The sequence below is a fragment of the Lepidothrix coronata genome, unplaced genomic scaffold (assembly GCF_001604755.1).
Source record: "Lepidothrix coronata isolate B3197 unplaced genomic scaffold, Lepidothrix_coronata-1.0 Scaffold83, whole genome shotgun sequence".
In the NCBI taxonomy this organism is placed as follows: domain Eukaryota; kingdom Metazoa; phylum Chordata; class Aves; order Passeriformes; family Pipridae; genus Lepidothrix; species Lepidothrix coronata.
The window spans coordinates 1,826,031-1,850,430 of NW_016690263.1; the positions used below are offsets into that span (position 1 = coordinate 1,826,031).

The window sequence follows — 24,400 nt, forward strand, 5'->3', positions numbered from 1 at the left end:
GCCTTTGCACATATAGATCAGGTTGATGCCAGATGTCTTTTCATAGCATTATTCATAGGACTTTACAGTATTGGTTTTTAGATTTTCCCCAATGCAGAATTGGAGGGGAATCTCCTTCCTGCCCACTCCTGTGCCTGTCGTGCTTCAGTAAAAACACCTGTACACAGGTTTATAGAGCTATCTGCTCCAGACCCCATGTCATCTTGTTTTGCTGAATGTGTTACTGTGTTAAAGCCATGTGGACTATTCTCACAACACTCTTTGCTCCTTAGACCCTGGTTTCTGGGTGCAGTTTTTATGTGACCAGTATGTGCTTTCATACGTACAGCTCACACAGAATATGCTCATTCAGTATCAAGTTATGCCTGGGGTTGGGGTGAAGGTTATGAAGAAGGAGCCAGATAATTGTAGAAGGGTAAGTGGAAGTAAGCTCGGATTGCTGACTCTTCCATGACTTACAGTGTAGCATGCAGGTGTGGCTCAGCATGCTGTATGCCTGTGAATGCAAGTCAGTGTAGCTATGGCCTCCTGCTCAAGAAGGGAGATTTGATTTGGTACCTACCTGGTACTGAGAAACTTGCATATCTTATTACTCATCTTTTGTAAAAGTTTTAATCTTGATGCATGGATAGCACATACAAGAGAAAAAAAATACACTGGTGTGCCAAAATGAAAAAGGTTCTGTGTAATTTATGAAGCCAACATGATAAAAGATCATTAAACTTCTGATTTGAATTATCTTTTTATTAATGTTATAATATTTAAGTGCTAAATACTTCTAGTTACAACTTACACGGTATGCAGAAATACTAAATACATCTGTACTTTTCTTTTGTATCCATGACTTGCATGGCAAAGGGAAGTTAACCAGCTTTTTGATGAAGGATGAATCTAGTTTAAAAGTGGTCATAGAAGTTACAGAACTGAAAATAAATCAAGTTGTTGCTTAAGGGAAGGACTGAAACTCAGAATTTATATTTCTATATTTTCTGTCTTCTAGGTCTGGCACAATGCTATGTAATACCATGTTATACCTGGTTGGTAAGTTTCCATTTCTTCATCTGCAGTCCTTTTCAAAATTGTTGACCATTCTAGAAAGATTTCTGCTGGGTCAGTAGAGCTACATCCAAATGCATCTACATGTTTAGCTGCATCTTTCCCATTAGGTACACAGATTATAGGAGAAATGGAAAATATTTTCCAACTAATTTGAGTATTGCATGAGTCAGTCTTGCAACATCAGAAAACTGCTGTCAGTACGTTCTTGATGTTTTTGCCATCTTTTGTAGAATGCTTTAGTCAGTCTTGCATCTTCCTATCTTGCATCTTCCTAGCTTTCTGCCACTTTGTCAAGCACAAACAGAGGGGCGAGAATTCTGTTCCGGTTTGTTTCTACAATGCAACCATTTAGCACCATTTCATCCAAAATTATGTGCACTCTGTCCAAATTGAACATGATCTAGGAACATTTCAAGTTAAGTATATTTTGAACAACATGAACATAATTCAGAAAAAATCTTAGGCACCTAAATCTTTAACCAAAATTTACAAAGATAGGTGTTTCTTAACTTATTCTAGTTTATTTGGCTGTTTATTTTAATAGAGCTAGGGAAACAGTTCAATGGACACTTTTTTTCTGATCACAAGGCAGTCAGAAGTTTGTAGTAGAAAAGTTGAAGCCCCAGCAGTATCCTCTCCTGGAATACAGTAGTAATACTAGTACACAGTAGTAAAAGCAAACTAAACTAAACTTAGATATAGGTGGTTAATTTTACTGTCTGTCTGAGTACCATGTATCGTTTGGATATAAAATGTTATTCATGGATAACAGCCTTGAATGTGAAGATGCAAATATTCTGCATTCTTCCTAGAAAAGTAGTTGCCAAATTCTTAAAAATTGGATTCTGAAATTTTCCTTACCCTAAGTTACTTAATACTATTTGATCTGCTTGGAAATAGCTTAAGAGGAATATACTGATACGTAAAGTTGAGTCATTGATCTAACAATAAATCTCATAAGGAAGAGCAAAAGTAAATAAATGGTTCATATTTTAAATACTTTCTAAAATATATTTATAATCTCTAATATTCACCTATAAGAAAATAATCTGAAGCAATATGTATTTGTTCAGTTTGCTTCAGTACATCACAGTTGTGATACATGAAATTTGCCCATAACCATGTCTGTCTTTCCTTAACATTATCTAACAGCATCTGTCTCAAAACCCTGATGGCAGGCCCCACTCGGGTATTAAGTGGTGGGCATTCGTGATCCATGACTGCATTCATGCAGACACGAGTGTTGGGTGCATCCACTGAACAACTGCAAAGGGTTACGTAGTGAAAAAAGACTCGTATGTTGCCATTTATCACCAGAACCCGAAATGGAAACGGGCACAGCAAACCAGCCTGCTGGGTGCATCTGTTGTGCCTCACTGACATACACATACATATACAGAGGCATGAATAACGCTTCATCTGCCTTGCTTGCCACCTGTTGCTGCTTTTTAAATGTGTTCTTCGCTGTGCTCAGCAGATCCACTTTGCCTTCATTTTGTGCCTTCTAATTCTTGGATGCGTCTGGAGGACTACTGCAATAGAGTCAATAAGACACTGTACAGTAATTTCTAAATGCATCTCTCAGCACTTCTTGCCCAACTTTGATATGAGTCTCTTGAGTTCCTTCTCTGCCCATTATGCTATTTTTGACACTAAGGATTGAACACAGGAAGACAGCCTGGTGTTGCTCTAGTCCTTGTATTTATATTAGTGGACTTCCCTGCTACTCATTGGAGCTGCAAGAGCCAGGTTTTTGAAGGCATCAACATTTTCCTCTGCCCAGTGTGATATAATTGTCTAATTTTTTGAATATGACTCAGGCATTGAAGGGGATCTAGTGGATCTGACTTGGGCAGTCAGCTGTACTGCCCTACCAAAGAGCAGGAACAGTGGGAGTATTGTGAACTGTGTATGACAACAGCTGAGGAGCCACATATTTGTATATATTTGTTCCTCCTAGGTGGTAAGCTCGAGTGGTGGGAGTTTAAGACAACAGCTTAAACCACTGGAGCTGCAATGGCATAAGCTCATGCAAGGGAACAGGCTTGGGTTGAAGTCAGAAATGGATTTGTTAGGTAACACTGAACATCGAACATCTCCGTGCCTTGTTTTTTAGCACCTGGCTTTGAGAAGGGAATTCCTTAACCTGAGTTAGGTGCCTTATTTTTCTCACAATGAGTGGTGACTGCCAGACCCATTAAACAAGGTGCAGGTTCTAGAGAACCAGGGCTGAAGCCTGTACTTGGGAATGCAGAGAGGGAGTTTTCCATGATCCTTTCTCTTGGATGCAGAAACCCAAGTCATTACTTCAAATGATGATGACTGGCTTGATCTCTTTTTAAATGTCAGTAGAGATGCTGCCTGCCTGAAACCTACAGAGGACAGAGGCTGAGTCTGTCCTCAGCATGGGGAATTCCAAACCCACCTTTCTCTGTGTGCAAGCTTAGCTGAGTTGGTAGCAGCTGCACCAGCTTCCCTATGCTTAAGGTTCTCCTGCTGTCTGTGAAAGTTCATAAGTATGACAGTCTGGCCTGGCAATGAGAGAAGCTGAAGATTTTGTTCCTGTCTTGGTGATTGTTTCTGCTGCATACACTAAAGCAAGAAGAGGGGCACAGAGTATCTCAGCCTTGTGTGTGACCACCCTTCTAAGAGCTGAAAAGGAGAATCTGAACCTATTCAGGCAGAATGGTCAAACTGATGAGACCACAGCTAGCGGGCTGTTACCTTTCTCTGCCATTTCAAATTGCCATGAATGCTCTGAACTCGGTGCTACCGTGTATTTGTGCAGAAGGGGAAGCAATTGTACTGCTGCTCCAGCAGAAGTGTTCTGCTTGACCAAGTGCACAGCATGTGTGGGTATGTGCAAGAGCAGGATTCAGGCCCCCAAATAGCTTTTCTACTAGTTACCGTTACGTGACAAACTATAGTTGTCAACAAGATCTTGAGTATGCCCATGGTTCATCAGATAGCTTCTAAGTTGCTGGCCTAACCTTAACCACCTAATTTGTTTCTAAGTTGTATTTTAAATACCAGGCTTCTTCCTGAGCCTGACCATAGGCCTAAATTCCTTCTAAAAATCAGACTCGTGCTGTCAGTACTGAGGAACAGTGCTATCCTTTCAACTGTCACCGTTTCTGTGGTGCCAGAGGCAAAGGTGGTAGCTTTACTTTGCTCGGCAGATTAAAGACTGAAGACAAACTTCTTGCTGTTACATACTTTTTAAGTAAATCAGCCTTTACAGAAGTATTTTAATCTGAGAAGTTACGATTTCCTTATTCCAGTAATGTGAGAATTTTTAGGAAGACAGCTGTTCTGCTGCTTTGTGCTCACCTCTGGCACTGCTCTGCATTGGGCTAGAGGATCTGTTAAGGAAGTTAGACAACATTCCATTCATGTTTCAACAAGTGATAAAGCCAACTCCTCCTGGCTTTTAATTTTTACACTCTACCACTGATTCACAGTGCCCCAGTTCCCATGGCAGAGTCCAGACCTTCCTCTTCCTTTGACAGTTCCAAGGATCTAAAAACCAGACGAGTGGACCAACCAGGATCAATGATGAGGCAGCAACCTGCCACTCCCATCTTATTTTTCTGCATCATCTTGTCTAAGAAAACATTTAAATCACACTTAGCACTGCTTTTTCCCCTGATGTATTTCTGGAAGAGCCAATACTATGTCAAAGGAAAACACACCAGGAAGAATCTTGCAGCTGTTCCACTCAAACCCATTGTGGTTCAGTAGATGTCAATTCCCCTCCAGGGCCATTCCAGGTTATTTCCAGACGGGGCTATTCCACTGCAGGAAAGTGGTATGATTTCCTTCCCTCTGTGATCTGGTCAGCTCACAGTCATCATTCCAGAACCAGTAATTTCATCTGCAGTTTGAATGGGGATACTAATACCATTCTGGAAAGATGTGTCAACTTGATTTTGGAAGGTCCCAAAGCACTCTTCACCATCTACCCTCAGCCTAACATCCCAGCTTCCTTCCTCAGTTCTCTTTCCACCTCCCTTCCTCACACTGTTCTTGGCAAACTGTTGGATTGTACAGGGAGCAGCCTTGGCTCTTTTCCGCTTCCTGTAAGTTTCACCTATGCTCTGTGGTTACATCTTGCCATACACACACAACTCAGCCATTCACATCTGAATGCTCTGCCCAGGGAGAGAGAGATACAGATCTCTGAGCTTCAGCAAGGCTTGTCCTTCCCACCTGTCACTTGTTTGGCAAGTGACCCCAAATTTCAGGGTTTAAAGCCCTGAAGTCATAGATCCACACCCAGCTGAAGAGCAGCAAAGCAAACCAGTTTCAGCAGCTGGCAAGAGGAAAAAGCTGTATTCAGTGTGTGCACTGCCGTGTGCTCCACCCAGAGCTGTCATTTAAGGTCCTGCTTCCAGTAAGAATCCTGGCTGCCCACAAAAGAGGATTAAGGGACTTTGACTAGATCTATGCAGAGGTTAACAGGAGTTTTTAAACAAGTATGCAGAAGAAAACATGTGTTAATCCCTGCATGTCAGCCTGGGCAAAGGTGAGCCCTCCCTGGCTCTTTCGTACAGATTTCTGGCAACACTGCCGTGGCTGTGTAACAAGCAGCAGAAGTAAATGGTATCTACACAACTGGCATTTTACATGTAATGCTTGCTTTTGGCAACTTTAAGAACTGCCCCTCTTAAAGACATTAATGGTACTTTCTACTATCACAAAGAGTTTTTATGACACATACATACTAAGAGGAAGTAAATGTGACACAAGTATTTTGTCTCCTTCCCCGAAATATTATATAGACAGTTGAGCAGGGGAGAGAGGAAGGAAAGGGAGAAAGGAAAAAAGCACATTTAGGACTTGGATGTGATAAGTAACTTCTTCATATAGAGGCATTTTAAGAGCTCTCAGGATTTTCCAGGCAAGTAATTAAGGGTGTGCCCAGGCTTAACAGATGATGAAGCGCAGCCAACACCTTGTGATCATGGAACACACCCAGGAGCACAAACAAGGGCTTTGTAGATTACAGCACAGGTATGTATGGGGCAGATGGTTTGCTACTGAATATACAGCACTACAAAACCGTGATTTCTATCCTGGACACTCATCTTCAACGAGCAATTAGTTGGAGTTGCTTCTTTATTTAATCTAGAGTCACATATTGTGACTTAATTTTGCTAACCTTCACTTTCAGTGACTTTTAGCCTATTTAATGGCAGGCACATTAAACACACTGAAACCTGAAATACTTTCTGTTTCTTCCTCAAATGGCTAAGCTGATATTAAATAGGTGACAAAGGTGCCTTCAAGTTCTGTGAAATTCTAGAACAACTAAGCTAATTTTAAACTAATCCTTATAAGTTTCCATTCCATCCAATTATGTTACAGAGAATAGCCACTGTCACTTTTAAAATAAACTTCCTGTGGATCTGTACAAACTGCATAGCATCCTTATAAATTCTCAGAATAAATTCATCATTGAATTTTCTCACTCCTTAAATACACTGTATTCTCAGTGTTATTCCACAGGGGACTGAAGAATAAAATTGATTCACATGAAAGCATTCCCTATACCAAAGTTTCTTATCTATCCTAGGAGGAGCAGCAGCAGCTAGTTGCAGTGGAATGTAATGGCTTTTTTGGATCAAGACAACATTCCTCAAATGCTTTGTCCTAGAGCACCCTCCCCCCCCTTCTCACCAGGGGAACATAAGTATCTGTTTCTTCTTTAAGTTAATAATGTGACTCCAAGTAAACTTTGCTTCACCAGTTCAAGCAATACAAAACTCACCTTTTGTAATTTTAAAAATTGTCATACTTACTAGCATTTTGTTCTCTATAAAGCTGCTGTGGTAACACGTTCATTTTTATAGTCTCTTTTGTCATCATCATAGCAAGAACGTAGTTCCTACACCATCCAAGCTGGAGTTTTAGAGCTACAAAAAACTCCACCCACTTATTTTATACACAAAGTGAGGCTTATCCAGTGCTATTAACACATTAGGACACAACACCCCTAGGACAATTTCAGTACTTGTTCACTCAACTGGCCCAACAACACTACTTATCGATATTTTAAAACCAATTTGAACAACTTTAGAAATGTTATGCTATTCCAGCATAGGTACTCTTGAGTGTGCAACAGACTTTCAAAATGAAAGTGAACGTCATATAATGGCTAAATGGTTTACAAATTCACACATGAAACCATCTCTAAAAAACTGGCTATTCTAAAGTACTTAGCTGGACAGTAGCTAATCAGTGTTCATTTTTGCAGTATACATGAGATAACTTCACAATTGTTCATGCATTGTTAAGCATCACACATGCCTGTGTCATACATATCAATGTGATATATGAATCCTGTTGGGCAGGATTCAGATTGGACCCAGTCCCTGCCTTAAGCTCAAGGCGTCCTTCCTGACAGCTGACTCCAGACTCAGGCCATGATCCAACCTACGCTGTGGGTGCCCTGGGTGAATTCAGGGGTGTGGACATAAATGAAAGCTGTAGTCCTGCCTCAGCTGGAGCTGCGTTGCCAGGAATAGTGGGGTAATGCCCTATGTCTGGGAAGCTGAAAGAATCAGTGCATGTGCTGCAGGCTTCGTATGGGCTCCAGGGACATCTCAAAATTGTGTGATGGTCTCAGTCTTTAGATTTGATTTCATGTAATTTCCTACTATTTTTTTCATGTTAATAAACACTACTGGCTCTATAGAATAGCCACTACTACTTTTAAAATAAACTTCCTATGGATCTGTACACAAAAATAATAGCACAGAGTCAGGAAATTGTGATAGTCTCCTGCCGGGTAGTCTGTAAACAAAGATTTTGTAAATGCTACTTGGCTTTCACTGTTGCAGCCGTTCAGACACAGTACTTTCTCCATCAGCTGTTTTGTATCCAAGCTAACTGTACTGAATACAGGAGTTCGTGTGAGACCATTGGCAAAGGCAATGGTTTAATCCCAGGTGGGGATATTACCTTATATGTTATGAAAGGCAGATTGATGAATTATTGCTTGCACTGCAATAACAGCTAAGACACTTGCCCAGACTCTGTATTGTTTTTCTGGGTCTGCTATTCAAGCTGTTGTCAAAAATACAGTCCTGAACAACCCACTTCTTCACAGTTACACCTCAGCTTTACATTTAATACTGAGGGCATCTCGCTTCATTTCAAATATTTTAGGTATCCTTTCAACTTATGAAAAGCTCTTCTTCCTAAATGGGAAAATTACTTTGTACATATAGAGAAGTAAAATGTTTCATTTTAAAATTGTTCCTGAAATGTGTATCATAGAAAAGTGCATCTCTAAATGGTAAAATTACATATGTCATTCATATGTCATCCATATGAAGGAGAGAAATACCAGATATGAGTTTTTCCAGTATTTTTTCCACTGTGATCAAGTAAGTTACTAATGCACACTCCTATTTTCCAAATATTTATATTTACACCATCATGCAGATGAGACCCTTAGATAAATTTCCATGGAAATCATTCACACCTCGTATTGCATCCATTGCAAACATTAGTGTTGGCATATAATGCAACAACTTCTCCAAAAAGTGCAGACTAAGGACAGGATGCCATCCAGAGGGACCTGGACAAGCTGAAGAAGTGGGCCCCACCTGGAGTACAGTGTACAGTTCTGGGGTTCCCAGCACAGAAAGGATGTAGACCTGTTGGAGCAAGTCCAGAGCAGGGCCACCAAGATGATCAGAGGGATGGAGCACCTCTCCCTATGAGGAAAGGCTGAGAGAATTGGGATTGTTCAGCCTGGAAAAGAGATGGTTTAGGGATTGACCTAACTGGGGCCTTCCACCACCCGAAGGGAACATATAAGAAAGATGGAGAGGAACTTTTTAGAAGAACATGTGGTGATAGGACAAGGGGGAATGGCTTCAAACTGAGAGAGAGTAGGTTTGGGTTAGATATTATGAAGAAATTCTTTACTGTGAGAGTGGTGAGGCACTGGCACAGGTTGTCCAGACAAGCTGTGGATGCCCCATCACTGGGAGTGTTCAAGGTAAGGTTGGATGGGGCTCTGAGCAACCTGGTCTAGTGAAAGGTGTTCCTTCCCACGGCAAGGGGGTTGAAACAACTACATGATCTTGAAGGTCCCTTCCAACCCAAACCATTCTATAATTCCATGATATTCAGCAGCCAATTGAACGGGCTGCTGATGGTAGCTCTAGCTCTAAGCATAGAACTACAGGAAGTTCTTCTTGGTAGGAAATCAATGACCAGAGGCAAACAGAATTTAGAATCATCAGTACACCAAACAATCTAAGATAATTAGACACTTGCAGACTTAAATACACCATATGGAAACACAGGGGATTCTTTTTATGTGTAATTACTGAATAGATCAGATTACTCTCTAATTCAGCAAAGCTCATATACAAGTACACATAGTTCTAATCCTAAACTATAATATCTGAATACAAAAAATCTAGTTTTACAGTCACTCGGAGACCTTAAGAGTCCCTTCATGCTGAAATGTCATTATTGCTCTTTTATAATATCAGTGAATTTAAGTTTTTTATACTAATACCACAGCATTTCGTAAATTTCAGGAAGGAAATACAGACAGTATATATATATATATATATATAAGGTCAGTAGCAAGCATGAAAATATTCACAAAAGTGAAATTAATTATTTCCTGTTGGTTTGTTTTTTCCCTTTTTAGTAAAGAAGGAAGAATAATTCCAAGAAAAATGACAGAATTTTCCCATGTTCTTCCTAAGTTGTAATTCTTAAATAAAATAAATAAATGAAATTACATGACAGTACTTCATTCCAGGATGGCAACTGTATTTCAGATGTATAATTGAAACTCTTTGTACCAGATCTGCATTTAATCAACAACAAACATAAGTGTAAGAATTGCTAGAGTAGAGTGAGCAGGCACTGGGATTGGAAGAACTGATAATGAAGACTGTTTGTGATACATTCTCCTGGTTTAATTTTCTTCCAACCCAGTATTGTGTTTTATTTACTTGATATTTGTGTTTAATTGTTCAAAACTGTATTTTAGTATTTGTTTGTATTTGGGTTTAGTTTTAAATCATATTTTAATTAATCATACACATGAAAATACAGCTTTGTAAGCGGAGGGGTGGAAAAAGAAAACAGTAACTGTGGCAATGCCTAGTTTCCTAAATTTCCTCCTCTCAGGTCTTTCTCTGTTCATAGATACAGACAGTAAAACTCAAAATCAAAGTGCAAACATAATCTTACAATGATGCTACTGCTATTTGGCTCAAGACACAGCTGTAACATTCAGTTATTATTGCAGGCATTTCAATATCTATTTTATTGTAAACTTAAAGAAAAAAAGTGAAACCCTGAAGTAATAATTAGTTAAACCTGAAAGTTCCCCTATGAATATAACTTTTCATGTACTTAGTTCTCCCTGTCTTACTTTAAATGGAACCAGGCTTATCTTAATGATAGGGGATTTAAATAGGTGACATTGTGAACATCAGTCATGCTTTCAGAAGGGTGCCAAAATGGTGCTACTTACTCTAAATGCAAAATTGGTTAGACCTCTGCATTGTCTTGATTGACACTTAGTGCTATGAAGACAGTATGAACTGGATCATACAGCAAAAAGAGACAGACAAACGGATTTCTGATACTGAAAAGGATACATCTAATTCACTCTGCAAGGGAAAGAGATAGACAGTCATTAGTTACAGTTGGATCTCTCATCTCAGATTAAATGATCTCTCATCTTGTAATCATCAAACATTACACATCCCTTTAAAGGATAAAGAAAGTCTTCAAAATAACTATAGAAAATTTTAGGGCGATTCAGATTTCTGGTCTGGACTGGACAATTACATGCTCTTTCCTGCAACACTGCTTTGCCTTACGTATGTTACCTGCCTGTGTAATCAAAGCTAATGTTTTACTTAGAAAAAACCACTGAGGTCACCCACAAGTAACAATTTGAATATATGCAATGCCATCTGCATTCTGCGTGGGTGGAAAACTAGCAGCTCTAATCATGGCAGCTCCTGCCCTATATTCTGTCTTCCTCTTTCTGCAAAACCCAGGATGTTAATGCCAAGTTCACACAGTTAAAAATGTTGCTGCAGATCATTTCAACAGCAAAATCTAGACATTGTATATACCCATGGCTGGGGTAGTAGTGGCTACATATATTAGGAAAGGGGAGGCAACTCCAAGCTTTGGACACTTAGCACTAAGTATTCTCCAGCCTCAGCAACACAGTTCTTCCTAGTCATCATTTCCCTTCTGTTTTTGCCCTGGATTTACCCCAAGTAGTATTACTCATTTAACCAAAATGTCTGAGTTAGAAGCCCTTGTGGTCTCTCTGCAGTCCCCAGAAGAGATGCGGATCTTCAACAGTCGGCACGCTTGAGGCATGACTCACTTTCTCGAGATACTCACAGGTCTCCATGGCCAGTAATGGGAGCTTAGGATGACCAAACTGCTAACTTAGGTGCCTCAGTTAAATGTCTAAACTTAGAAACAATTAATCACAACCTTAGCAGTTAATATTTTGCACAGTTGGGTGGAGGTTCCCCAGTCTCTGCTAAAAGAGGGAATCTTTATCTGCTACCAAGGGAATTTAGTTTGCTAACATGGTTTTCATTCATGGTCTAACCCTGGTTTTAAAGCAGAGTAATACTGGTAATGTTTTAGTGGTAAAACTGATATTACTTCTGTGGTCTAAAGATGCTCTAAACTGGACTAGTTCTAGTCTACAGGCCTCTGCTGCATGACTGTGCCATTCTTCAGTTAGAAGTCTTTAATGCATCACAAAAATTGTATTTTAAAAGCCTGATCAGTTTAAGTTTCCTGAGCATTAAAATGCAATTGAAGACTTTGGAATTCTGAACAATATGCAGAGCTTTCTGTGGGTAGCCATATAAAAGTGAAGGGGACTCAGAATTACATCTCACAAACAAATTTGAAAGCTTTCCCCCTAATTCCATTAATGTTTGTTCTCATATCTGAATTCAAGCTCTTTAAAATCCATTAGATAAAAATAGAGTATGTGAGAATGTTTAAAGCTCACAAACCTAAAAATAATAGATGACAAAATGTCCTTCTAGAGCAGGACAGATGTTCGTTCCTTTCCCAGAGTTCTGTCCCTGTTGTCACCATCATAATTTGGGATTCTGCTAAAATTCTGCAAATCCTAAATTAATCAGTTATAGTACAGATTTATACTTTCTTGCTCTGTGGTTACTGCCAGTAACCCCAGCTAGAATTATAGCCCTCATCTTCAGTGCTCTGTCATTTATCATGTTATATGCTACTAAAAATAGAACCACTGAATGGCATGAGATTTCCTTAACCAGTCCCCTTTTAGGTTCCTCTAGTCTCAAACATGAAATGCTACAGAAAATATAAAAAACCCCTGTGGTATGATGAACTAGCAAATTTCTAACAACTATCAGTGTTTGGGTTATATGTGTGGTCAAGGAATTATATATACTACATTTATATGTATAATAACTACATCTATTTTCTTTCTGCTTTAATTGAAGAAATAAAACTTGAGAAGTGGTTGGCAACTATTAGCTCAATTAGATAAATAAGAGGTGACTAAATTTTTTGTGCATTCCTGTGCTGCAAGGATCAAACTCCATTCCTGGTTATCATTGCTTAGGTTGGGACTGCAATCAGCAATTTTAAGAGAGAAATTCTGAACTCAGTGCAGTCACAAAGCGATACACTTAGTACCAGCAGTTTCAGTGGGCTGGTGCGGCATCAGTTGACATAACAGCCTAAAACATTTCCCAGGCATCTAAATCGTGAAGGGTGCAGATAACTTTTTCAAGCATGTCCTTGAATTGACAGAGGGACCTCTGCCATGCCCACTGTGGTACTAGGACTAGGAAACCAGTTACAGACCCTGCATACTGATCTCTTGATTGTACAGTCACCAATGTAATACCCTCAAGTACATGGACTACAGAGGAAACCACGCAGTCCTCTTTCCTGAGAGGGATATCCAAGACATTTCAGTATAGGTTAATTGAAATTTTTTTGTAATGAGGCTATTAAAAGCCGTATATTAAATAGCACATGTTCTAACCAGGATTATAATGCTGTATTTTGAAACTTTGTAAAAATGAGCAAGCAAACAAATCTCCCACCAAAAGGAACCGTCATTTTAACTGGAGCCATGTCTGATGTTGAATCCTTAACAAAATTACTATCTCTATAATAGCTGTTTTATCAGATATCCACTGTTGCATGACAACAATATGGAGACTACAAGTACAGACTGGTTTTTGGGTTTCTTTTGCTCCATCCCTCTGATCTTGTTCAGTGAGATGAGTTCCTTGCTTAATGTTTACACCATCTTAATCATAAATGAAGTTCATTTGGGGAATGTAATGCTAAGAACTGCATAAAAGAACTGCAAAGAAAAACCTCTTTATTTCTTTAAAACATATAAAATGCCCATGGCTAAAATAAGAATACATGACCCAAAGAAACTTTATAGCACATACAAACATGCTTTTCTAACAGAAGTATTTCTGGTGTTCCTTGTCTGATGATTTATAACCTACGTATACTTTTACTTCTCTGAAAAATCAATTCATCCTGCTTTCATCCCCCCTCCTGTGATAATATTTATACTAAAGTATTCAAAATTCTAAATTAATGTTAAATAATTATTTTTTCCTTTGATTTATTCCCTGAAATGACACATTCACTAAAGCTTTGAAAGAGAAAAATGTTTCATAATAGATTCAGTGTCTCACCACTCTGCTGAAGTATTTGTCCAAAACTTCCACAAAATTATGAATGAGTTCATATACTGCCATCTCATTCTGAAATTAAAAACAACTGAATATTAAATGAATATCTAGAAAATGTAATAGCATTCTTTGTGTTAATTCAGTTCCTGGTGAATGAAAAGCAACTCGATAACATAAGACAACCTACACTAAAGTGCAGAAGCTCAGGCCACCACAGCAGGAGGCAATGTCGTTACCCCGCAGAGGTGCCAAGAGCTGGGCAGTGCTCGGGGCAGAAGTTTCAGGCTGGCCACACAAGGAAGCACTGCAGTACCCAGTGGGTCTGTCTCCCCCAGGATGCTGCTGTTTCACTGCATCCTTTGTTCCACCATCGCCCAGGTCAGATATATGGACAGAAACACCTAACTAGGTTATGCTGAAGTCTCACCAGCCAGCTGTAGCACAGAGCTAGGCTATGCTGGGCGATTTCTGTAGCAAAGCCAAATTAATTTGCCCCAAATTGCATGCCATTATAACCCTGACTTGAAGACACTGTGGTAATCAGTGCTACTTTCCACACCACCCTGTTAAGGTCTCTAATAGTAAACTCTGAATTAATTTCTGAGAACCGGGAATCAATGTAAACACTCAAGCCTCACAGGCACAACCTGAACAAATGAAATAACAGTACTTGTCAACTTTCAGATATCTTTCTTTTTTTCCCTTTTAAAAAAAGAAAATAAATTGGCGTCTTTCTAGCTGAACAGTATGGGAATTTGTTCTTTGGCCAAGGAGGTTAAAAACAGTGGGGAATCACCACAGAGACAACTGATTTGGCTGTAATGCTAAGAATTGTTGAGAAACTCCACCCCACATAAATTTGTGTTTAATCAAACATAAATTTGGAAAACAGAATCAATACAAGGCTCAGGAAGACTACCTCATGATAATAGTTAAGTCTACTGCTAAAGACTGAAGTCAAATATACTTCATTTGCTTTTATACCTCTTTATTTCACAGAAATAAAAATGTGGGAGCATTTTTGTTTGTTTGGAGTGGTTTGGTTTTTGTTGTTTGTTTGTTTTTTTTTTCCACAATGACTCCTTGAAATTCTCTAATTGCTATTGGAAAATTCTGTACTGGAAGAAGACTTGAGCTCTTGCCTGTGAGAATCACTATAAGCTTTCATTTCTTACCTCTGTCTGGTCGATGCCAACAACTACGAAAAGGGCTGCATACTGTCGGTACACCAGCTTAAAGTCCTTATACTCAACGAAAGAGCACTAGGCAGAAGCAAAACAAGTCAACTATAGCAGCTGTCCCTTAAGCATACAACAGCATAAAGCACAGTGCTCAAAGAGACTAAGCTTTCAGGTTTGTAAGACCCACAAAGAACAATGGATTTCCCAAGATCTGTCAAACGATTTTGACTTGAAAGAAATTTAGTAGGATAACTATTACGCAACACTTTTCATCTACTGGCAGAAAACATGCCACCACTTTTTAAATGGAAAAACTGGAACATACAGAACTGAAGAGACTTGTTATAAGGCACCCAATATTCCCCTAACTTTTCATTTGCAAGCCCTTCCAAAAAGAGCCCTGAAGGTAATTTTTCTATGTTAAAAATTATCAAAATTCCAAAGTAAAAATTAAGAATGTTAGACTTTCCCGATTCAGGAATGGACATGTGTTTCCCAGTAGGACGGGAGCCAGGAGATGGCGCCATTACACGCCGCTTTAGGACGGGCCGCCGCCTTTTCTTTCGCTGTCATTTCGCTCGGTCCCCGAAATGGCAGCGCCGTCAGCTCCTGCGCTGGAGCCTGTGCTAGGAAATGCCCTCGCAAGAGCAGTATGAGAAGGTTAATTTCTTTAGCCACTGTCAAGTCTGCGGACTAAGGTACTTTATAAGAACTGCTATTTTTTCTGAGGTTTGCTAGAGTGTAGTATGTGAGGACCGCTGCGCAAGAACACACATAATTAATTAAAAATAAAGAAGCTGACTTCAGAACACAAACCAAAAAATCCCATTCACAGTCCAAGTCACATATTCTTCCTCTAATTCAAGTCAATGTGCAAAAGTTTGGTGCTTTTAAAGTGAGCCATGAAAATCTCAATTTTCATCTAAGAAATTTCACAACTTCTGAGTTTTCTGACTTTCTTGCAGAAAGTGTGAACACTTTTTTTGAATAAAAAAGTCTAATACTGAGGCCTAAAAATTTGTGTTTCCAAATGCTCCTGTGCTTTAGGTAGTGTTTTCATAATTTGGAATCCTCTATCCAAAAATCTTTATTTAAACTTGGAGCTGTCAGTATTCTCCCTACTACATTCTGGCAAAGCAGCAGTAATATCTCTCTATACATCTCTAAATAAATAATAAAAGGATAAAATGAGTTTTTTCTGGACTTCTGAGTTTCTTCAAACAAACAAGAGGAATCTTCACAATAGTGATACACAAAACTCTTAACATCTCTTTAAGTCTCAGAAAAACATATTTATTCAATGCAGAATAACAGTCCAACTGACTAAACCCAAAATCTAGAAACTCAGTCTTTTTCTTCATGGGTACAAAAGAAATAATGACCTGCAATGGAAACTGATAGGTTTTCAGAATTATCGACATGAAAGATGTGAGATGTGGATAAAATAAAAACTGCAGAACTTACCTGATCCTTTGAACGTGAGAGACAGTTTTTGATCACCTCAGCTTCCAGCATTGTCCGTTTATTAATTTCTACATGCTCATAATACCTAGACAGTCTTGTTTGACCTTGCTTGTTAACCATAAGAAAAAATTTTATCATTTCTTTTTTGTTGATTTCAGTGGTAGATTTGAATACTGAGTGCAGGAATCAAGAAAAGTATTTCTGTTGGGAGGAGGGGAAAAAAAGACTAGTAATACATAGGAGTAAAGACTTCCTAAAAGCTAGTCAGCCCAGATCTGCATATATTTATGACTGAGTTTATTGCCAAAACACAGAATATTGAAAAAAAATCTCTAATCTTTTGCATGTATCCCATGAGTAAAACTCCATTTTCCCCCCCCCACAACTAATCACAAACTATCTAATAAATAACAGCTTTCACATTTTCAGGCAAATTAATTTCTTTGTAGGATTTGGGCAATTGGAGGAGTAATCAGTTACTTCTTCATAACCATAAATCTACTCACCATTTTGTTTCTGCATGCTAACTGGTTGGAAAACATTACCAGAAATTTACCCAATACCAAACCAGAAGGTTAACAAAGCTCCTAAGAGTAAAGTGGCCTCTGAACACTATTTTTCCCTTGACTTGTATTTAACAATTACATTCATACCATCAATATCATATTGAAGGGAGAGACAACAAAGGGAAATGCATGGGCCACAGCACATGACCATTCTTGCAGAACGAGAGACTCCTAAATATTTGGGTATCTGCAGTATCAGCACACATCTTAAGCTGGACCAGGAGCCACTGAAATCAGTTTTCTCCTGTCTAATTTCCCACACTGATGCAAAAGGTAAATTCTGCACTTAATGAAAGTTAAGTGTGGGTCTTTGATAGCTAAGGAGAAATCTGTTCATGTTAATTATTTAAAAGAGCTTAATCTCAATCTAAATAAATATTAATCCACACAACACCACTGAAATATAGTTCTAGAATATAAATATACCCCATGCAATGTACAATGAAAAAGGGTATTAAAAAGAGCACAGCACGTATCAGAATCTGCTTGCTAAACAACTGACATCTTTCATGTTTTGAAAAGCATGGAAAAAAGGATAAGCTGCAGATGTAATTTTCCTCAGTGTACTATGGTTTACTCCATATACAAAGAAGTTTAGATTTCTATATGTAGTTTCAAATGTATTTTTACTAATTTGACTTGATACTGAGAATTCATTTCTTAGTTAAGTGACACATGCTTAGTCCAGGATGGATCCTCAGGACAAGAGAATCTGTTTGAAATCGTGACAGCCTCAGAGCATTCTCACCTCCGCCAGTCTCTTCAGGAACACACTTTTGTTGAGTCACTCCAACAGAAGAGTCATGGATGCTGGTCAGTGCTGCTGCAGTGGTGCACACACCTTGTCCACTGCACCCAGGGCTTCTGAATCAGCACAAGTTGGTCTCTGAGAAAGAATAAACCAGGTAATTAAGACAAAAAAGGGCCCAGATGGAAACGTATAATGGGATCCTCACTGCTGGATGGCAGGTAGGCTGACATTTATGACTAAATGGAAGAGTACCATCTATACAATCTTTACTGTGTTTAATATGTGGCTCTTTTTTTTTCCACGTTCTGTTTTGTATTGCCTCCTGAAGTTACAGTTGCGATATCTTTGCATTTTGAAGCATAAAGGTGAAACAGTGAGTTGATGTAGTCAGTTTTTAATACAAACCTTCCAAGAACTAAGGATAAGAATGAATGACTCCTTCCAGCTCTGAGTGAGGCCCTCTACCAAGGGCCAACCTCACAACAGAAGGAATCTGAAGCTTTAAAGCTACTTAAGAAAGGGCTGTGGCATGAAAGAGAAACAGTCGAAGAAATGCTGCCCATTGTTTTAATCAAGCTCAGACACAGGAGAACAAAAACTTTGTTCCTACCCAACTGCAAAACATGTCTCTCCATGCTAAACAGATAATGACAGTGACATAGACAGCCTTTCTTTTTCCATCTTAGTTTTACATTTCATCTTTGTGTTTGGCACTGCTGAAGCATGAACAAGGTGTCTGTTTTAAACAAGTTGTTTCCAAACTATTTTAATAATTTAGTCATAAATTGTACAAGGACCGTAAGTCCTATTTTCACAAATCAGCAAGCTGCATAAATCCACTCTAGAAGAGTAACATAAGGCTTCATTATCATCATCATCATCATCATCATCACAGCTAGGCTTCATGAATGAAGATTTGAGGAGGGCTCTACCCACATTTGCTGCAAGCACACTGGTGGCTAAAGAGGCCAATGCGAGATAGACAAGATCGGTTGCAAAAGGCACAGCAGAAAGACTCCTTAGGTGGTATATTCTGCAAGGCACAATTCTTTCTGTGTTGTCTTTTCTCCTCAAGAGTGATCCTGCGTGCGTTCTCAAAGAAAGCAGCAGCGCTATAGATGGTGTGTCTCCAGACCTCCCGACTGGAGGCCAGAGTAGACCAGTGATGGTGATCAATATGGCCAAGGCTGAGATGTTGTTTCAGGGAGTCCTTGTATCTTCTCTTTGGGGCTCCTCTCTTGCGCAACATAAGGCTTAACATGTCTTATATATGTGCATATTCAAGTAGGACTTGAGAACAGGAGGAGAGTAAACTATCTCAGAGCACTGACAGAGATGTCGTACTTTGAGTTACTGTTAAGCAATATATGACAGAAAAACATGCAAAAATTGATCTTATGGAGGATTGGACCCTAATCCTAATTATTCCTTTATTAACCTAATCTTTGTACATGGTTAATCCCTTTCTGATGTTCTGACTATTGTATCTGCATGTATTCCTATGAATGGCCTGGATTGTTTTACATATGAAGATACTTTAGACCAGATTATTTTTTTCTAATCCACACAAATGGTCTTACCCAGAATAGATTAAAAAAAAAAAAAGTTGTAACAGGTAGAACCACAGTAGCACTCAAATGTGTTATCTGAAGAAAATCGCTTGTTGAAATAAAAACGTTTGCTTGTACATTTAGGCAAAAAAAAAGAAAATTACTGAGTTTTGTTTCTAGCAAACAAAGATTATTTTTTCTCTTTTCATCTTGGCTTTCAGATACAGATAACATTTTGAAGTGAGATTTGCAGATACAGAACCCACAGAATCACAGAATATTCTGAGTTGGAAGGGACCCACAAGGATCGAGTCCAAATCCTAAGTGAATGGCTCATATGGGGATCAAACCCACAACCTTGGTGTTATTAGCACCATATCAACTGAGCTAATGTCAGTTATATAAGATGTACATAACTTATATAAGATGTAAAGAAACCTGTAAAGTATAATAAACAAACAAAAGCCTATCTGTGTATGTTGATGGGTGGAGAAACTCCCATTTCTTCAAGTTCTATATATTTGAGAAGCTACCTTTTATGATCAATAATCAGTATTCCACTTACAAAGGCAGCTCCATTTCTTCTGATACAACTCTTATGTGCTTTCCTGTGCATTCTCACGCACATGCCTGTGTGTATCAATGCACATACACATGAATTACGATGCTTTTATGAATGCAGAATCCAATGGTTCAAGGGAATTGGTGACAAGATGCAAGCCTTTCATATCTCTGCCATTATTTTGCTCATTTTAGTAATGAAAAGACATTAGTATCTGAAGGCTGTTTGTCAGAACTGAATAGGCTGTCTCATTCCAGGTCACTGGACAACTATCTGCATCACAAATGCGCTTAGGAACCGAAGACTGGAAGAGACTATTGGGATCCTGATGGACTGTCAAGTCCAACTCTCCCCATCACAGTCAACCATGCATTAGAAATTTTATTCAGAATAGCCTATGATATATGCTTCCTGCATATCCTGCATACCCAATCTACAAAACACCTACCAAACTCTGTCTCTGAACAAAGACTCCCTAGAAAAAAAACCCTCACAAGGTATCATTTGGGGAAGATGTAAAAAGTCTTGAAATTGCAAACTTTCTTTCAAAAGAAATTACCTTCTGGAGTAACTGAGTAGAACCCTTACAAAGTATTTCTTCTGTAAGGATAATTTGGCATGTGCACAGACGACATACAGCTTAACTACTGTGATTTAAATATGTACTATTACAGTGTGTTAGATCTCACCCTCATTAAAGTATCTTTTGCAGATAAATATCTATGAGAGAAAACTCATATGGTGATTGGCTTGTGTGACTCACACTGCTTCAGGATCTGTTTCCAGAACATGTCAGCTCTGCAGGCTGCATAACCACATAAGACACCTCAAAGTAAGTTGTCCCTGTTTGAGTCACACCCCTAAACGATTTCTTTTCAGATACTGGCTGAGACCTCTCAGAGAGACAAAGCCTGCAATACCTGTTCTGTGGATATAAAGATCTTAAGTCTCCAGTGAGGCCAACCCAGCTGATTCCCATGCAGTAATATAAAACATATTTTAAACATATTTTTAATTACTCCTCCAGTATAGACACAAGCACTCAATTTAGTTTGTCAATGATTTCGCCAATATTTGTGCATACTCCAATACATAAATCATAAAAAAAGAAACACAACCTAAGTTTGAGTTGTACTTGCAGTATAGCTGTAATTCAAATTAGTCGTGTGTCTCTCAAGCTAAAACCACTCCAGTCAATGTCTATAGATTTAGAAGCATTTTAGTTATTGCACTCTACGAACAGTTTGCAATATTCCAGAGCTCTCAGCTAGAATGTAAATAAGAGATCAAATCTCAAAAAGAAGAAATGCATGACTACATATTTACAGAACTGTTTTACCAGGAATTAAAAATAAATGTTAGATAGAACTATATGCAAATAATTTACTGCAATAACTCTAAACGAGTTGATTTTCTGGATGCAGAGATCTAATGGCACTTAACGTGCATACTAAATGTAGAACCATAGAATATCCTGAGTTGGAAGGGATGCAAAGAGATCATCAAGTCCGGCTCCTGGCCCTGCACAGGACCATCCCCAAGAGTCACATCATGTGCCCAAGAGTATCACTGAAATGCTTCTTAAACTCTGTCAGGCTTGGTGCTGTGACCACTTCCCTGGCGAGCCTGTTCCAGTGCCCAACCACCCTCTGGGTGAAGACCTTTTTCTAATATCCAACCTAAACCTCCCCTGACACAACTTCAGGCCATTCCCTTGGGTCCTGTCACTGGTCACCACAGAGAAAAGATCAGTGCCTGCCCCTCCTCTTCCCCTCATGAGGAAGTTGTAGACTGCAATGAGGTCTCCCCTCAGTCTCCACCAGGCTGAACAAGCCAAATGACCTCATATGGCTTCCCCTCCAGGCCCTTCACCAAATGTAGAAAAAGTAAAACATTAATGGAATTAAAACATTAATGAAAATCAAAAAATGGCTAAATAGTAGAGGCAAGAGGCAAAAGCAGGTGTAGCACAGGAACAAATATTTGTGATATATATGTTTATTGAGCTTCCTGGCTATAAATTTATTGTACAAAACCATGTAGCAAATGAAGACCGCTCCCATAATCAGAACCTTTAGTCTTCCTACTTTTTTTCTGACTGTGGACAAGGCTTTAACAAAAGTCACATGTAATGTTATTTATCAGTAGAAGTAATCTTTGTATTCTAGAGCTTATTACTGTGCACATTCTTCCAAAGATGAAACAAGCATATCTATGTGGGTTTAAAATAAAACACTGTGTTGAATTTCAGGATCGGGGATTTTACAAAAGCAACCTTCTTAACCTAGGGAAGTCAAAGGAGGAAGGAAAGAGTAAAAAAAGTTTTCCTTTGCTGTTGAGTTGTCAAAATGCTGGCTGAATATAGTAACGGAATTAAACTGCAGTAACTCCCACATACTCAGGAATGAGGAATGTCCCATACAATTCGAGCTAAACAAAAGGTTACACTAGTTATGAGCTAAGTCGCAATTTTTAAGAATGATTAGGTACTGTCAGTAGACAAAAGAAGTAAGCTGAGGTGGAAGGGAGTTGGATTTAGATTGCCTAATCTATATGGAATCAGGAAGACTGTACAATGACATTTTAGTAGGAAATGATTTAATGGAGAAAAAAGGAAGGACTGGATGAACTAACTGAAACATCAACACACACCTGAGCAGAAATTAGTAAAGAAAGGAAACACCAGCACTGAGACAAGGAGTATTTTTTTCAGTAATTAACAGAATTCCAGCTCTGTCAAGAATGGGCCATGTTTAGGAAACTATCAATTTTTTTACTTAATGAGCACAGCATGTAAATACTTTGATGAGAGGCAAAACTGAAGGGCTAGCTTAAGTGGGTGACCTATGGATCATTTCAAACAGGATGTGTCAATAATTTGTATATACTGCATTTCAGAGTAGGATTGTGCAATTGAGGTAATTTCACCATATCCAAAATACAGCATCAAACACTGCATTGCTATCACTGGCAAAACTGAGCCAGACAAAACAGACCAGTAATTACTTGCAAAACCTTCGTCACGTGGAAAAGACTTTTGAATAACAAATATGGTGCACTCTTCCTTCCCATCCAGGGCGGATCACATTACACACAACACGACTGAGGTATCATGAAGATGACCCTCTGGTCATTAGCCAGCTTCCAGAAACATACCATAAATTGAACAAATCTATTCTAAAACCACCTCCTTGCAGGGCAGACTCAGGGCACCATTAAACGGCGCTGAGTCTCAAAAACTTAAGTGTTTGACCTAAAGCTGGCTGCGGGCCGCTTTGGGACGTAGGCCCCGGCCCGGCCGCATTCCCGCCGACTCTTCCGAGGCCGTTCGGCACTCCCGAGGCGCGGAGAGAACCGATCCCCGCCGCCGCTTCCCACGGTCACCCGGGGCGGACGGGACCCGCGCGGGGCCGCCAGCCGCGGCACCGACCGACGCGGGGCCGGGCGCAGGCGGGCGAGGCCGCCTCCACAGCGGGAAGATGCTCCCGCTCCCGGCCCCGGGCCCGTCCCCCTCCCCCCGTCCCGGCGCTCACCTCCCTCCGCGCAGGCGCCCCGGCCGCGGGAGGCGGTGGCGGGGCCGGGCCGCGTTTCCCGGCAGGCGCCGCTCGCTCCCCGCCCGGCCGGTGGGAGGAGGGAGGGCCGCGGGGCTGTAATGGCGGCTGGCGGCGGCTCCGCGCTGCGCTGACACCCGCACCCGCTCGGCGCAGCCCCCCCGCCCGGCCCGCCCCCTCCTCCCCGCCCCAGCCAGCGCCGCTCGCCCCCTCCCCGGCCCCTGCTCCCGGCCCCCGCCGCGGGACGAGGAGGAGGGCTCCCCGCAGACAATGGACGAGCACCCTGGAGCCGGAGGAGGCGGTGGGATGGCGGCCGCCCCGAGACCGCAGCAGCCGCCACTGCAGGCGGGTGGGAACATGAACCTGCAGTCGGGTGGGGGCTGCGTGGGGGCCGGAGCCGGCGGCGGCGGAGGAGGAGGGCAACAGCCGCAGCCCCAGGGCCCCGCGGCCCCGGCCGGGCAGGAGGCGGCGGGCCCCGCCGAGCTGTCCCGGCCCCAGCACTACACTATCCCGGGGATCCTGCACTACATCCAGCACGAGTGGGCTCGCTTCGAGATGGAGAGGGCGCACTGGGAGGTGGAGCGGGCCGAGCTCCAGGTACGAGGGGCGCGGGCGGGCTGGGACCGGCCCGGGGGGCTGCGGGGGCCGGGCCGCGCGCGGGATGCGGGGGCAGCGCTGCCCGCGCCGGCCGGGCCCTCAGGGCCGAGCCGGTGGTCGTGGCCTGGGGACGGTACCCGGGCGAGGTCCGGCGGGCGGTGCTGGCGGAGGCCCGGGCCGGGCTTCCTCCCCGGGGCAGCCATTTTGGTTTGTAGCATGGCGCCCGCCCGGCTCCGGAGCGGCCCCGGCCCCGCAGGCCGCTCGCCCGCACCCGCCGTGCGGGGCCCGCAGGGCGGCCCGGGAAGGGCGGGCGGGCGCTGTCGCGGCGCGGGGCTGTGACCCTCCTCACCCTTCTCCTCGCCGGCGAGGCGAGCTGTGCTGC

General features: G+C 41.0%; 2 protein-coding genes across 6 annotated transcripts in view; one reads left to right on the plus strand and one right to left on the minus strand.

Moving 5' to 3' along the window:
• Nucleotides 1-743: 743 nt before the first annotated feature.
• On the minus strand, nucleotides 744-23,457 carry AP4S1 (adaptor related protein complex 4 sigma 1 subunit). The gene is made up of 7 exons (XM_017820430.1): nucleotides 23,404-23,457; nucleotides 17,756-17,893; nucleotides 16,442-16,642; nucleotides 14,972-15,058; nucleotides 13,800-13,868; nucleotides 10,701-10,712; nucleotides 744-1,459 (listed from the first exon to the last, which is right to left on the minus strand). Exons 3-7 carry the CDS (start codon nucleotides 16,577-16,579, stop codon nucleotides 1,331-1,333), a joined length of 435 nt encoding a protein of 144 aa, XP_017675919.1. The 5' UTR covers nucleotides 16,580-16,642; nucleotides 17,756-17,893; nucleotides 23,404-23,457; the 3' UTR covers nucleotides 744-1,330.
• Nucleotides 23,458-23,661: 204 nt separating this feature from the next.
• Nucleotides 23,662-24,400, plus strand: part of STRN3 (striatin 3) — a 62,501-nt gene continuing 61,762 nt past the window's right edge. For 2 of the 5 annotated variants that reach the window (XM_017820426.1, XM_017820425.1), the window contains exon 1: nucleotides 23,663-24,018. In XM_017820426.1, coding sequence (XP_017675915.1) covers nucleotides 23,692-24,018 — 327 coding nt within the window. In that variant the 5' untranslated portion in view covers nucleotides 23,663-23,691. Of the gene's footprint in view, nucleotides 24,019-24,400 lie in introns of all 5 variants that reach the window. The other 3 variants (XM_017820427.1, XM_017820428.1, XM_017820429.1) reach the window with 3 other exon arrangements.